The sequence below is a fragment of the Schistocerca serialis genome, chromosome 3 (genome assembly GCF_023864345.2).
Source record: "Schistocerca serialis cubense isolate TAMUIC-IGC-003099 chromosome 3, iqSchSeri2.2, whole genome shotgun sequence".
In the NCBI taxonomy this organism is placed as follows: Eukaryota; Metazoa; Arthropoda; class Insecta; order Orthoptera; family Acrididae; genus Schistocerca; species Schistocerca serialis.
In genome coordinates, this window is record NC_064640.1 from 11,576,709 (window position 1) to 11,592,919 (window position 16,211).

The following is a 16,211-nucleotide window of genomic DNA, read 5'->3' on the forward strand; positions in this document are numbered from 1 at the left end:
AACGAAAAAAAAAAAATTATTTTGTAGAGCTGTGTTATAGAACCAAAGAAAGAGCACCTAATTAAATGTAAACATACGAACAACCCTCTGCCCCCACTTAACCCTTCATCCCACACTCTCTTCTGATTTTGTATAAAGAAAATGTTTTGGAGACTATTTTACTCTTAGTGTGATGGCTGCCATAATAGAATCTTCATTGTCACATGACACGTAGTGACTCATCAACGATTACAGTTGTATGGCTACATAAGTATACATAAAAACAACATAAACACATGTAAAAAGATAAGCACACACATGCCAGCATGCTACAACATAAAAAGTTAAATAGGTGTTATACTTCATCCTCTTTCTTAAATTTTTCCACAGTGTTATAACATTTTCTTTTTAAGTATTTGTAGTGTTTGTTTCTATAGTTTATAAATATGGGTGTATATAAAAAGAACATACCTCCATTAAAAGGACATGGACAGACACACACACACACACACACACACACACACACACACACACACACACACAAAGATCATACGTACAGATGAGAGGAATCATATTTCCTACTTGCCCTCATTTATAAAATCTTCCACACTTAATAATATTTGCTTTTTAAATATATTTCAATGTTTGCTTCTGTGGTTTCTAGCTTCCACTCCTTAAACAATGACTGTATTTTATTGCTAAGCTTCAAAGCCATGTAATATGGGACATTTTCAAATAAGCTAAGTCTATGACAAGGTAATGTGTAATTTGATCTAGGCCTTGTTTTGTAAACATGTGTAAGAGATTTTCCTTCAAAAATATGTGGTTTTTTTTGTTCAAAGAGGAGTATTTAATATACAAATATAGAAGGAATTGCCACTAAGTGAAGTTTTATGAAAAAATGTCTACACAATTGCCTATTGTTTGTTTCCATCATAGCTCTGATGATTTTTTTCTGTAGCTTGAACATGCTGTGAAGGCTTGCTTTTTCAGAGCCCGAAACAATTATGCCATATCCTACAACTGATATAAAATATGCACGATAAACAATGTTCTTAACAATTAAGTCAGTTATTTTATTTAAAACATCCAATGCATGAACAAAACTGTTTAATCACTTCACTAAGCAATCCATGTGATCAGTCCAATGCAAGTTTTTGTTTACAGTAACTCCAAGAAATTTAACGGAGTCTACAGCAATCAGCCCTCTCCCCTCATAATTTAACTGTGATATATATCCAACATTCCCCCCTGAAATGTATGATTGGTGTTTCTGTAAGGTTCAGTTTCATAGCATTATTCTTTATTCAATTTGCAAGTACTTGAAGAGGTTGTTTTGTATTCTGTGATAGTTCTTCATTGCTTTTACAGCAAAGTATTGCTTTTGAGTCATCTGCATACAAGACCGTTTCTGAAGTTACCTTTAATGACATGTTTACGTAATAAAGTAACAGTAACTCTTCTAGTATGAATCACTGGGGCACACCTGCTTGAAATTCCTTTCGACTACAACAGGATTTCTCACATTTTTGTTGTATAATAAGACTCTGTTTCTGAGATAGATTCTCTATAAGCCATAAGCAGCCTTTTGAGAAACAACAGCTTATGGTTTATGGTATCAGTGATGTCACAAAATACACTGCGTATGCATTAAGTAACGCATATCCAGTGTTAGCGAGGCATTTGCTTACTTTAGTGATTAGTTCATTAACAGCGAGAACAGTACTTTGCCCCTTCCTACATACATACACACACACACACACACACACACACACACACACATACTGGTTATTAAAAATAATGTTTTTTTCTGTATTATTTTTCTAATTGATTACGCACTGTTTACTCAAATATTTCAGAAAGAAATGATAATGTTAATACTGGACAGAAATTTCCCACCTCATTCTGTCTCCTTTTCCACAGATACATCAAACTTCTGCATATTTCAGACAGATGGGAATGCAGCCCTTATCAAATGATTGATTTATTACATGGCAGAGTTGGGGTGCAAATATTGTAGCATCCTCTTTTTATCATTTTTGCTGGAACTTCATCCCAGTCCACAAATTTAAGATTTTTATAAGGATTTTATAATGCTAGCCACTTTATCAGAGAATACATGAGTGAATTTAAACTCTCCACATCCGGGTTGCATTATTGGGATTTACTTGACGAGGAGAGAAATTATCAATTTTGCTAGAAATTGTGAAGTACAAGATGAATTCTTCACAAATCTGTCTCAAACTTATAACAGTTTCTCATCAATTTTTAATTTAGGGTTAAAATGTGTTGCTTTTCAGCACCTATTTCAGTCTTGACAATCCATCATACAGATTTTGATTTATTTATAGCACTTAAGATGAATTTATCGTTTGCCATTTGTTTCGCTATTTAAATACTTTGTTACATATTATTCTGTATTTGTTTCCATACACGAAAAACTCTGAATCACGGTTATATGTTTCTATGTGCAGTTTCCTCTTTCTAACGGGAAACAATCACTGAAAATACTTATGAATTCTTTCACTGAAAAGTGGTTGCGGAATGACCAGGAAGTTTGTTCAGTTTTGAGACAACTACATCACATTCCAATGACTAAAGTGCCTGACTTTTATTCCAATTTGGTAATGAGAGAAAGAGAGCCGAATGGTGTTTTATCTAAATTTAGCAACGAGATACAAAGGGTTAAATGAGTAACCCCGCGCGCCGCGGAGTTACTCGTTTAACCCTTTGTATCTCGTTGCTAAATTTAGATAAAACACCATTCGGCTCTCTTTCTCTCATTACCAAATTGGAATAAAAGTCAGGCACTTTAGTCATTGGAATGTGATGTAGTTGTCTCAAAACTGAACAAACTTCCTGGTCATTCCGCAACTACTTTTCAGTGAAAGAATTCATAAGTATTTTCAGTGATTTTTTAGTAGGTGCGCGCGCACACACACACACGTGTGTGTGTGTGTGTGTGTGTGTGTGTGTGTGTGTGTGTGTGTGTGTGTGTGTGCGCGCGCGCGCACCTACTAAAAAATCATAATCTCTCTTTAACTGAATTTCCCTTAATGTCCACCTAACATCCACTAGGCATTCTGTCCTCAACCTCGCTTTTCGCAGATTTCTACAGCGAATATTACCACATTTGGTAGCCTGTGCATTCTTTCCGTGTATATATAACTTCACGCACCTCCCCTTTCAGACAAAGACAATGAGACTCTGTAAACTGTTCAGGTACTAACCAGTGTACTGCACTGTCAAAATACTGTTTTGTCAGGCTATGCTGAGGCATGCCCACACCCTTAATAACATACGAAACCTGCATGAATTTTTCAGAATATACACACATCAAATAAAGTTTTGCTTCACCCCGGTACCCAGAACTTCTGAAGATAGACGTTGACTGTGGATATTTTATCACAGACACAGTCCCTTTGACTGTTCTGAGATGACACTAAACCCGGCCAAAGATGTAAACAACCATGCATGAGCAGTGCCTATTAGATCGAGGGTGTCCAACAGCCGATCAGTTCCAGTCATACCACCAGGAAGGAGATACAGCTCGTGTTGTCTGTATTTCAACCACACCTAGACGGTCAATAATGCAGTTCGATCACGTTCGAATTGCTACTTTGTGCCAGTAAGGGCTCTCAACAAGGGAAGTGTCCAGGTGTGTCTGAGTGAACCAAAGCAATGTTGTTCAGACATGCAGAAGATACAGAGAGAGACAGGAACTGCTGATGACGTGCTTCACTCAGGCCGCCCAAGAGCTACTACTGCAGTGGATGACCACTACCTACGGATTATGGTTCTGAGGAACCCTGACAGCAATGCCACCATGTTGAATAATGTTTTTTGTGCAGCCACAAGATGTCGTGTTATGACTCAAACTGTGCGCAATAAGCTGCATGATGCGCAACTTCATACCCGACATCCATCTTTGCAACCACGACACGATGCAGTGAGGTACAGATGGGTCCAGCAACATGCCGAATGGACTGCTCAGGATTGGCATCACGTTCTCCTCACCTATGAGTGTCGCATATGCCTTCAACCACACAATCGTCGGAGATGTGTCTGGAGGAAACCTGGTCAGGCTGAACGCTTTAGACATACTTTCCAGCGAGTGCAGCAAGGTGGAGGTTCCCTGCCTTTTTGGGGTGACATTATGTGGGGCCAACATACGCCGCTGGTGGTCACGGAAGGTGGCGTAACGGCTGTACGATACGTGAATGCCATCCTCCAACCGATAGTGCAATCATATCGGCAGCATATTGGTGAGGCATTCGTCTTCATGGACGACAATTCGCGCCCCCATCGTGCACATCTTGTTAATGACTTCCTTCAGGATAATGACGTCGCTAGACTAGAGTGGCCAGCATGTTCTTCAGACATGAACCCTATAAAACAAGCCTGCGATAGATTGAAAACGGCTGTTTATGGACGATGTGACCTACCAACCACTCTGAGGGATCTACGCAGAATTGCCGTCGAGGAGTGGAACAATCTGGACTAACAAAGCCTTGTTGAACTTGTGGATAGTATGCCATGACAAATACAGGCGTGCATCAATGCAAGATGATGTGCTACTGAGTATTAGAAGTACCAATGTGTACAACAATCTGGACCAGCACCTCTGAAGGTCTCGCTGTATGATGGTACAACATGCAATGTGTGGTTTTCATGACCAATACAAAGGGTGGTAATGATGTTTATGTTGACCTCTATTCCAATTTTCTGTGCAGGTTCCAGAACTCTTTAAACTGATGTAATGCAAAACTTTTTTTGATGTGTGTATTATGATAAGTGATACTCCACTCACCAAAGAGAAAAAAGGAAGTAAAGCTGGATTTCCACATGCAAAAGAAGTGCTGTCACAGTAAGAGAGCCAGTGGTGCCACAAGATATGACTTCCACACACAACAGTCAAAATAATATCAGCACTGTTTTCAGTATGACAACTAATTGATTCACTGTGCATGTTATGCTCATAAAGCTAAGAACTAAATAAGAGGAATACAAGTCATAAATATTGGATCCAAAAGTGGAAGGAAGAAAGGTAACAGTTTAATGGCTCAGCAAAAATGAGGTCATTAGATACAAAGCACAAACTCTGTTTGGGGAAAAAAATCAGCTGTGTGTGTGTGTGTGTGTGTGTGTGTGTGTGTGTGTAGGACGGAAACCAACACAAGGAAACTGAGAAAATCTAAGTCTAGATACTGGACAGTGACTAACCACTTCACCACTTCAGTTGGTCCCTATAGTGTATGACAAGCAAATGTAATGTGTGCACTAAGCTCATCTTAGAGTTCATCAGTGTGTTATCATACTTTTAGGAAGTCAACAGGTACTACATACAGCTGGTGTTTAGACATACATGTCCCAATAATTGGAGCTTACACCAAACCTTTTATATTGTCTTTAGCCTACAGGATGTTCTCTCATGACTACAATTATCAGACCTTAAATAATAACATGACAGATTAGATTGTCATTACCAGAATATTAACATACTGTCAAGTTCTAATTGTCTTAATTGTAGACCTTTAAATTTCTTCACTTTTGGATGAAATAACCTGCTGGCGAACTAGGAATAGCCCTCTATGTAAGCAAAAAACTGAACTGTGAAGGAACTATCTGAATGGGATGGAAATCAATATTTGTGATGTGCATGTACAGAAAAACAAATTAGTACCATTTCAGAAAAATTGATGACTTATTCACGAGCAAGAGATTCACAAATTGAGCACTTCATTAATGCACTAGTCCACCATTGGCCCTTATGCAAGCAGTTATTCGGCTTGGTATTGATTGATAAAGTTATTGGATGTCCTCCTGAGGAATAGAGAGGGGGTTGGGTTGTTTGGGGGAAAAGACCAAACTGCGAGGTCATCGGTCTCATCGGATTAGGGAAAGATGGGGAGGGAAGTCGGCCATGCCCTTTCAAAGGAACTATCTTGGCATTTGCCTAGAGCGATTTAGGGAAATCACGTAAAACCTAAATCAGGATGGCCGGATTGAACGGTCGTCGTCCTGAATGCGAGTCCAGTGTGCTAACCACTGTGCCACCTCGCTCGGTCCTGAGGAATATCATGCCAAATTCTCTCAAAGTGATGCATTAGATTATGAAAATCCTGAGCTGGTTAGAGGGCACTGCCCATAATGCTCCATACGTTCTCAACTGGGGAAAGATCTCATGATGTTGCTGGCCAAGGTAGAGTTGGATAAACATGAAGGCAAGCTGTAAAATCTTCCGCCGTGTGTGCACGAGCATTATGTTGCTGAAATGTCAGCCCAAAATGGTTTTCCATGAGGGGCAATGGAACAAGGAATATCATAAACATACCTCTGTGCTGTAAGGCCGCCACGGATGACAACCATAGATGTCCTGCTATGAAAAGAAATGGCATCCCAAACCATCACTCCTGTTTGTTGGGCCGTTAGTGGGCGACAGTCTGGTTGGTGTACCACCGCTATCCGAGGCATTTCCAGACATGTCTTCACTGGTCACTGGGGCTCAGTTTCAGGACTCATCACTGAAGACAATTCTACTCCAGTCAATAATGTCCCACATTGAAACATGTCTGGAGATGTCCTGGATAAGGGCGGGATACCAATCTGTCGCCCACAGCCCCGCACATGGAGTGACAACCTGGAGCAATGGTCTGGGTGCCATTTTATTTCACAGTAGGATCTCTTTGGTTGTCATCTGCAGCACCCTTACAGTGGTATGTTGATGATATTTTGCACCCTGTTTTGTTGCACTTCATGGCAAGCCATCTTGGGCTTACACTTTAGCAAGATAATTCCCGTTCGCACACGGGGATTGTCTTCAAACTTAACAAACCCTATCTTGGCCACCAAGGTCATTGAATCTTTTGCCAATTGAGAATGTTTGGAGCATTACAGTCTAACCAGCTCAGTATTTTGAAGATCTACCGTGCCAACTGGACAGACTTTGGCATGGTATCCATGAAGACATCCAACAACTGTATAAGTCAATGCCAGGCCGAATAACTGCTTGCAAAGCACCAGAGGTGGATGAACGCATTATTGACTAGCTGAGTCTGTGAAGCTCTTTCTCTCTAAGAAATTAACCACTTTTTCTGAAACGGTAATCATTTGTTTGTCTGTACATATACATCACATCTACACATTACTGACCAATTTGGATAATTCCTTGATGGTGCGTCATTTTGCTGTTAAGAGTGTATTATTAACGAATCAATTTTATACATTTACCTGCAATGTAACTTACACATAAACAAGCCTTACAAATAGATTTTACAAACTTCATTTACAGTTAGGGCAAAAATTTGTTGTAATATACTCTGAAGAGAAATGGCAAAATTAGAAAAATTCAAGAAATTTGTGAATAAAGTGTATAAATAGAATACCATGCATTTGGTAACTTACACTTTTATCTTTTTGCTATAATGATAGGAAGGGTGCTCTCATACAGCTTGAAATGCTTACAGTTTTATGCAAGTAAATAAATATGTCCACAACACAGAAGTTGGTTTGAACACTTTAATGCATTACCAGATACTGCCTTACTGGAGATACAATGTGTTTGACTTCATCTGGCGTTTGAACTGAGTTACCCATCTACTTCTAGGGTGACAATGAGTTTAGCATAGATTCTAAACTATGTTGCAGCTTGGTAGCTTTCAGGTACGCAAATTATTGCCAAACATGAAACTAACTATATATAACAACAAAAAAATCAACTGATCAAGAGGTACACAATAAAGCAAACATATTTACAGATCAAGACAATTATAAGCAAGATGAAAACAAAAGCTGTGGTCACAAATCTAAACAGAATCATCACTGCATTAGAAAATCTGATATTTTTTTATAGAAAATGTGTCAGTGGTCATCATAGAGTTGCCAACAACTTCAGTAATTATGTTTTTATTGCCTGCTGCATATTTGAAGATACTACTGTAATATTCCATTCCAAGCTGACATAGTGTGTAAGTCAATAATAAAGCAATGTCAGTCAATAATAAAGCAATGTAAGTCAACACACAGGAGAACCCTTTGGTATTTCAATTTTTCTGAACTCAAAAACTGAATAATCCAGTGTACAATATAACTACAATACCAACATCAGATTTCACACTACCAATTAGAACAAGTGTTTTATCTCAGAATATATTAGTGAACACACAATAATAAAGGAACACAACTTACCCTCTGCGCATATATCGTTTAATGTTCTTGTAGGCCTCTGAAAACATGGCGTAGTCACTGGCATCACCAAACAGCACAAATGACTTCAGAAGGTACTCGTAGTACGAATCCAGCCCAGCACCGAGCCCACTCTGATGACCCAACCAGCGACCAGACTCTGCATCTATCACGTTGCCTGCATGTGCGACACTAGCGTTTCACATCTGGCAACATGCAGTTTAAAATCACTGCATGTGAAATTTAGGGGTGGGGACAACAAGCACAGCTGATATGTTGTTTCATATTACATCTCTCAACTGAAAATGAGAGAAACAACACCATATGCAAAACTGGCGGTATGTTTTCGAGCTTCCAGCCAAGATGAGAATTCCACTTTTGCACATAATATTTTGATGCATTACATAACCATCTTTTTCGAGTGCTGTGAAAAGTAATTTCATGCATGGTAACAGCACTTCCCAAATTCGGCATGGTAAGTCATTGAAATGTTGCGCAAAAAAATGTATTCATCACTCTAGGAAACCCAAATATACACCAACAATCAATTTTTTTTATATATATATATATATATATTCCTGGAAATTGAAATAAGAACACCGTGAATTCATTGTCCCAGGAAGGGGAAACTTTATTGACACATTCCTGGGGTCAGATACATCACATGATCACACTGACAGAACCACAGGCACATAGACACAGGCAACAGAGCATGCACAATGTCGGCATTAGTACAGTGTATATCCACCTTTCGCAGCAATGCAGGCTGCTATTCTCCCATGGAGACGATCGTAGAGATGCTGGATGTAGTCCTGTGGAACGGCTTGCCATGCCATTTCCACCTGGCGCCTCAGTTGGACCAGCGTTCGTGCTGGACGTGCAGACCGCGTGAGACGACGCTACATCCAGTCCCAAACATGCTCAATGGGGGACAGATCCGGAGATCTTGCTGGCCAGGGTAGTTGACTTACACCTTCTAGAGCACGTTGGGTGGCACGGGATACATGCGGACGTGCATTGTCCTGTTGGAACAGCAAGTTCCCTTGCCGGTCTAGGAATGGTAGAACGATGGGTTCGATGATGGTTTGGATGTACTGTGCACTATTCAGTGTCCCCTCGACGATCACCAGTGGTGTACGGCCAGTGTAGGAGATCGCTCCCCACACCATGATGCCGGGTGTTGGCCCTGTGTGCCTCGGTCGTATGCAGTCCTGATTGTGGCGCTCACCTGCACGGCGCCAAACACGCATACGACCATCATTGGCACCAAGGCAGAAGCGACTCTCATCGCTGAAGACGACACGTCTCCATTCGTCCCTCCATTCACGCCTGTCGCGACACCACTGGAGGCGGGCTGCACGATGTTGGGGCGTGAGCGGAAGACGGCCTAACGGTGAGCGGGACCGTAGCCCAGCTTCATGGAGACGGTTGCGAATGCTCCTCACCGATACCCCAGGAGCAACAGTGTCCCTAATTTGCTGGGAAGTGGCGGTGCGGTCCCCTACGGCACTGCGTAGGATCCTACGGTCTTGGCGTGCATATCCTACGGTCTTGGAGTGCATCCGTGCGTCGCTGCGGTCCGGTCCCAGGTCGACGGGCACGTGCACCTTCCGCCGACTACTGGCGACAACATCGATGTACTGTGGAGACCTCACGCCCCACGTGTTGAGCAATTCGGCGGTACGTCCACCCGGCCTCCCGCATGCCCACTATACGCCCTCCCTCAAAGTCCGTCAACTGCACATACGGTTCACGTCCACGCTGTCGCGGCATGCTACCAGTGTTAAAGACTGCGATGGAGCTCCGTATGCCACGGCAAACTGGCTGACACTGACGGCGGCGGTGCACAAATGCTGCGCAGCTAGCGCCATTCGACGGCCAACACCACGGTTCCTGGTGTGCCCGCTGTGCCGTGCGTGTGATCATTGCTTGTACAGCCCTCTCGCAGTGTCAGGATCAAGTATGGTGGGTCTGACACACCGGTGTCAATGTGTTCTTTTTTCCATTTCCAGGAGTGTGTATATATATATATATATATATATACACACACACAAACAAACACAAACACAAAAAATTCATGCTTTCGCAACAAACTGTTGCCTCATCAGGAAAGAGGGGAAGGAGAGGGAAAGACGAAAAAGGATGTAGGTTTTAAGGGAGAGGGTAAGGAGTCATTCCAATCCCGGGAGCGGATAGACTTACCTTGGGGGAAAATATATATATATAAACCATACATCACAAACACAATATCTTTCTCAAGTTTCTAAGTAGGAGAATGCATAAAAAATTGCTAAAAAATATTAGTCCATTTACTACTGGAAACTTTGCTACAAGTACAGAATGGAAGATGTAGTGAATTCTGCTTGGAACAGCAGGGTCACAATAACAGAAATAATGGAAGGTTAGAATTTTAACGTATATTAGTGACTGAGCATCAGCACGAATTGGGAACGAAATGGGCTATTATTTTGTTGTAGGAACCACTCCAGCAAATCTGCACATGGTATAGGAAAATTACAGAAATTATAAATCAGGATAACCACTTGGGTATTTAATCTATGCTCCTCTTAAATAAGAGCATTGGCTACGCACTGTACAACCTCCATTCATCAAGTTATTCAAATGTCGAATAGAATATGTGGGAATGTGCAAGTTTCGTAGTACTGCTGTGGTAAGTGAACTGTGTTGTGTTACACCTTCTGTGCCAAAGTTTCCCAAATGAGTAAAATGACAGAGTTGAAAACAGCTGGCATGATGTCAACGGGAAACTATGTTTTTATTTATTTGTTTAATTTTATTTAAATTAAAACATGAAATTTTTCTGTGCTGAAAGTCACATCACACCTGATATTATCTAATCTGGTCCCTACAAGGCTGTGAAAACCGATATCTCATGCTGGTTAACGGAGTAAAATATCTACTGCACAAAAGGGTGGGTCAAATCTAAAAACTGGAAAACCAGAGGGATAAAAAGAAGAATTCTTTGCACAGGGGAGTGGTCATGGGTCCCAGACCCAGGAGGAAAGCAAAACATTATAACTTTAAATAAAAACCACTTTTACAAAGTAAATTGAGGTCCAGTTCAACCATCCGTCAATCATCTGCTAACATTAAAGACAAGGGATTTGTAAGTTTATACTTAGTACAAAGGGCCAAAAGAAGAGGGCATTCCACCAATATACGTGATACTGACAGTCTGGCTCCACAACCATATTGTGGGGGTGGCTTGTTACGTAAGAGAAAGCAATGGGTGAGCCTAGTTAGACTGATGCGTAGATGGCATAGGACAGTGGACTCCTTTTGAGAGGAGTGGAAAGAAGACTGTAAGACTGCAGTAGTCTCCTTGATTGTGTGGAGTTTATTACTGAGAGCAGCAGTGCACCATATGTCACTCTAATTTTGGGCAAAAAGAGATTTGATGTGAATCCGCATATCTGCATCTGGAATCGTGAAAGGGAATGGGAGGGTAAGTGCCTGTCCCACAAGCCAAACGGTCAGCCAGTTCATTCCCCGGGATGCCCACACGACTTGAGACCCAGAGAAAGGCAACTGAGCAGGTGGCACGGTAATGGGCAAAGTGAAGGTCATGGATAGCAGAGACCAAAGGATAATGAGAGTAGCATCAGTCTTTAGCCTCCAGGCTGCTCATTGAGTTGGTACGTATTAAAACACTGTGGAGGGCGGCCTGAGTAACAAAATGGAGGGCCCTGTTAATGGCTAGCTGCTTTGCTGTGAACACACTACATGATCCCAGCAGTAAATGGTGTTCAACGCCAGTAGGAGATGTAAAAGTGTATCCTGGCTGATCTGTCGTTTTAGAACCATCAGTGTAGAAGTTGGTAGCACCCTGGAACTCTTCAAGGATGGAACATATGAGACACCGGAACACCACACAAGCACCAGAGACCTTAGGACCCTGGAATAGGTCAGTCCGAATCCGTGGTGAGGGAGAATCCAAGGAGAAGGGAGGGTGGGGGTGGGGGGTGGGGAGGGAGGGGTGGGGAGGAAATACATGGGGCACACTCCAGTGATTGGAGATGGAGATCCAGACAGATGGAAGTGAAATATATTACAACTGGCAATTCACCCGACAACAGGTATCAGGAGGGAGACATCCCTTGTTTGCAAAGAGGATGGGGTACACGGGATGGTCAGGGAATCTTCGAATGGTGACTGTGTAAGAAATCAGAAGTTGGCTCCATTGTATTTCTAGAGCAAGAATCCTCCCTTCTGCGAGGAGACTGTTGACAGCACTAGTGTGAAAGGCACCGATAGGCAGACGCATCCTGTGATGATGAACAGGGTCAAGTAGCTTCAGAGTGGAAGGAGCCACCGAGCCATAAACCTGACAACTGTAATCCAGTCTGGACAATACCAAAGCACGGTACAGATGGAGAAGAGTAGCATGGTCTGCATCCCAAAATGTGTGGGGCAGGAGGCAGAGAGTATTAAGCTTCTGCATGCATGTAGTCTTCAGGTGGCGAATATGGGGCAGCCACATCAGCTTTATTTCAAAAAGGCGGCCCAAGAAATGGGACTGCGCTATATCTGTGTGCTAGTCGCCTAAATAAAGTTCTGGATCAGAATGTACTGTAGGCCTAAGGCAAAAATGTATAACCTGCATTTTGGAGGGAGAAAACTGGAAGCCACTGTAAAGGGCCAACGCAGAGGTGCATCAGATAGCACCTTGCAGCTGGCATTCAGTAGATGCTACCGAGTGGGAGCTACACAAGATGCAAAAAATTGTAGACATAAAATGCCAGGGTAACCAGAGGTCCAACAGAGGTTACAAGGCCATTGATGGCGCCAAGGAAGAGTGCGACACGTAACACAGAAGATGTGGGATACCGTTCTTTTGAGTCCGAGGAGTGCTGAATGAGGTGCCAACTCTAACTCGGAAGAGCCAAGGGAGGTGGGGGGGTGGGGGGGGGGGGGGTGGATAAAAACTTGTGAATAAAAATAGGAAGGGGAAGGGGCCTTGAAAGCCCCAGTCATGGAGGGTGTTAGTAAAAGCCTGTTGGATTGCTGTTTCCAATCTGAGTAAATGGTCAGTTGTAGATCATCCTTCCCAGAAGACACAATGGTAGGGTGGCAAAAGGCACCGAGATTCGAGTACCCTACATAATCTGAAGCTGACGATCTTATCAAGCAGTTTAAAAAGTATGTTGGTCAGGCAAATCGGTTGGTAGCTGTCGAGAGATGTTGGATTCTTCCCGGGCTTAAGGATGAGGATAACTACGCTGTCTCATCATAGCAAGGGGAAGGCACCCATGAGTCAAATACAGTTGTTGACCATAAGTAGATGTCTCTGGGTAACATCTAAGTGTTGGCCATCTGGTTGTGGATGGAATCCGGGACTGGGGCCACGTCATGTGAAGAGTTAAGAGCCTGCACAAATTCCCGTTAATTCAGTGAAGGGTTCATTATAGGCTTCAGCTTGGTGGGGGTTGAAACAGAGGGGGGATTCTCCAACTCTGTCTTTTCTGCCGGAGAAAGGTAGCAGGATAGGAAGAAGGCACTGATGCTGTCGGAAAGTGCGTTGCATGGTGTTCTGCAAGGACCGATGGATCAGCACGCAGAGCACCCTGTACGATAAGCCATTATCCAGCTGATTGTCGCTGGCAGCCCTGAAGGCTATGGAGTTTGCATCAAACCAGCAATGAAGAGGCATATGTCCACAGGGAGGAAACATAGCACTCCCAGCATTCCTTTTTACTTTGCTTAATAAAGTAGCAGGCCTTAGCACGAAGACGCTTAACAGTGATAAGGTTGGTCTGTAAAGGGTGTCGTCTAAATCATTGTAGCACCCATCAGCGGTCCTGGACAGCGACTCCTACATCCTTGGTTCACCACAGTACTGGTCGACGATGATGGGGAACTGTGGATAGGGCGATCGCAGTGCCAGTGGCATGAAGGATAGTGTCAGGGACTTCTCGCATGCCCGCATCAATGCAATTTGAGAGAGAGCTATCTCAGTGCATAGCAGATGTATATAAAGACCAACTGGCTCTGTGGAATGCCCAACGTGGGGGCCGTCTGCCTGGCGGCGGCAGGTGAACAATATAATCACTGGAAAATGGTGACAGACACAAAAATAAACAAGAAAGAAGAACGAAAATACAACACTTCTGACATTCCTAATTTAAACTAGGTGTATGTGATGCTGTAAATATGATTCCCAATTACCAAATCGTGAATACGCCCGTACTAAAAATTTATCACCATAATGTGCAATCCCTGCGTAATAAGATGGATGAAATTAACGTACTGTTAACACATGAACTTAATGATATCTCAGTGTTATGCATTTCTGAGCACTGGCTTAACCCAGAATTAATCCAGAATACGAAAATAAACAATTTTGTTTTGAGAATGAGATTTTCACTCCACAGCGGAGTGTGCGCTGATATGAAAGTTTGGAAGGTAGGAGACGAGATACTGACAGAAGTAAGGCTGTGAGACCGGGCATGAGTCGTGCTTCGGTAGCTCAAATGGTAGAGCACTTGCCCGCGAAAGGCAAAGGTCCCGAGTTCGAGTCTCGGTTGGGCACACAGTTTTAATCTGCCAGGAAGTTTCAATTTTGTTTTGGCTGCTTACTACTGCAGGAAAAACAGCAAGCAGGGTGGGGTAGCAATTTACACAAAGGATGATGTAGATTTTATTGCACTACCTGACTTAACTAGGACAAATGTCGTAAAGGATTATGAAACTGCAGCTATAAAAATTACTCAGTTCAACCTGGTTATTGCTACAGTTTACTAATCACCATCCGGGAATTTTGAACTTTTCTTAAACAAAATGGAGTCATTGCTAAATAAAGTAAATAAAATGGATTGTGAATTGATAATCTGTGGTGACTTCAATATTGATTTCCTCACGAATAGTGGAAATAGGGAGACCATTTTGAACCTTGCAACATCCTACAATTTAAAGGCTGAAGTAAAAGCAGCTACCCGAGTAACAGAAACTTGCCTAACAGCTCTTGATGAGTTTCTAGTCAAGAAGAGTTTACACAACACCTCAATAAAAATTTTCAATGCAGGTTTTAGTGACCATCTTGCTCAAATGTTAAGCATAAAAGTACAAGGCAGTATTATTAACAACATGTCTTTCAGAACAGCATATCAAATTATAATCAGCATAATGTAAACTACTTCAACAACTTATTACAGGAAGAAAAATGGCCAGGAGTGTACAAAATGAATGATATAAATGAAAAATTCAACACTTTCATCGATACATTAACCCATTTCTTTGAACTTGCATTCCCACTGAAAACATTAACCATATGGGGAAACTCTAGAACAAACAGCTGGATCACAAAGGGAATAAGGGTTTCATGTCAGAAGAAAACACTACTTCATGAAATATGTAACTCAAAAAATTCCTCACCTGAAGTATGCGCATACTATAAAAAAATACTTCGAAATATTAAGAAAAGTAATAAAAGCAGCAAAAATAATGCATAATGATGAAATCATTTATAATTCTGCTAATAAATCAATGGCTATGTGGAGTGTTATAAAAAAGGAATGTGGAGAATACAGACAATCTTGCAGAAATATAACACTCACATAAAAATAAAAAAGTAACAAACCCCTTAGAAGTAGCCAACACATTTAACAACTTTTTCACAGGTGTTGCTGATAATATGTTACAATCAAACTTTAAAAGCACCCAGGCAAATGAATACAAAATAAGTGCATGTAGAGGATCAATGTACATCAGTTCTGTTTCACAAGATGCACTAGCTAAAGCAATGAAAGGTCTAAAAAATTCAAAATCTGCAGGTATTGATGGTATACCTGCAACAATGTTAAAGAAGAGCGCATCAAACCTAACTGAAGTACTCACACACTTATGTGACTGCTCACTTCAGGCAGGCACTTTCCCCGAAGTGTTGAAAACATCAAAAGTTATTTCTGTATATAAAAAAGGGGATAAAGACAATGTAAATAACTACTGACCCATCATAATTTCCTCCTGCATCTCTAAAGTGCTGGAAAAAGTTATGTATTACAAACTTGTGAAATCTATAAATAAAAACA

At 41.7% G+C, this 16,211-nt stretch overlaps 1 protein-coding gene across 2 annotated transcripts in view; it reads right to left on the minus strand.

The window, feature by feature from the left end:
* The window catches only part of LOC126469670 (ER degradation-enhancing alpha-mannosidase-like protein 1), a 201,057-nt gene that overhangs the window by 64,012 nt on the left and 120,834 nt on the right, over positions 1-16,211 (minus strand). For both annotated transcript variants that reach the window (XM_050096819.1, XM_050096820.1), the window contains exon 5: positions 8,167-8,341. In XM_050096819.1, the coding sequence (XP_049952776.1) occupies positions 8,167-8,341 (175 nt within the window). The remainder of the gene's footprint in view (positions 1-8,166; positions 8,342-16,211) is intronic.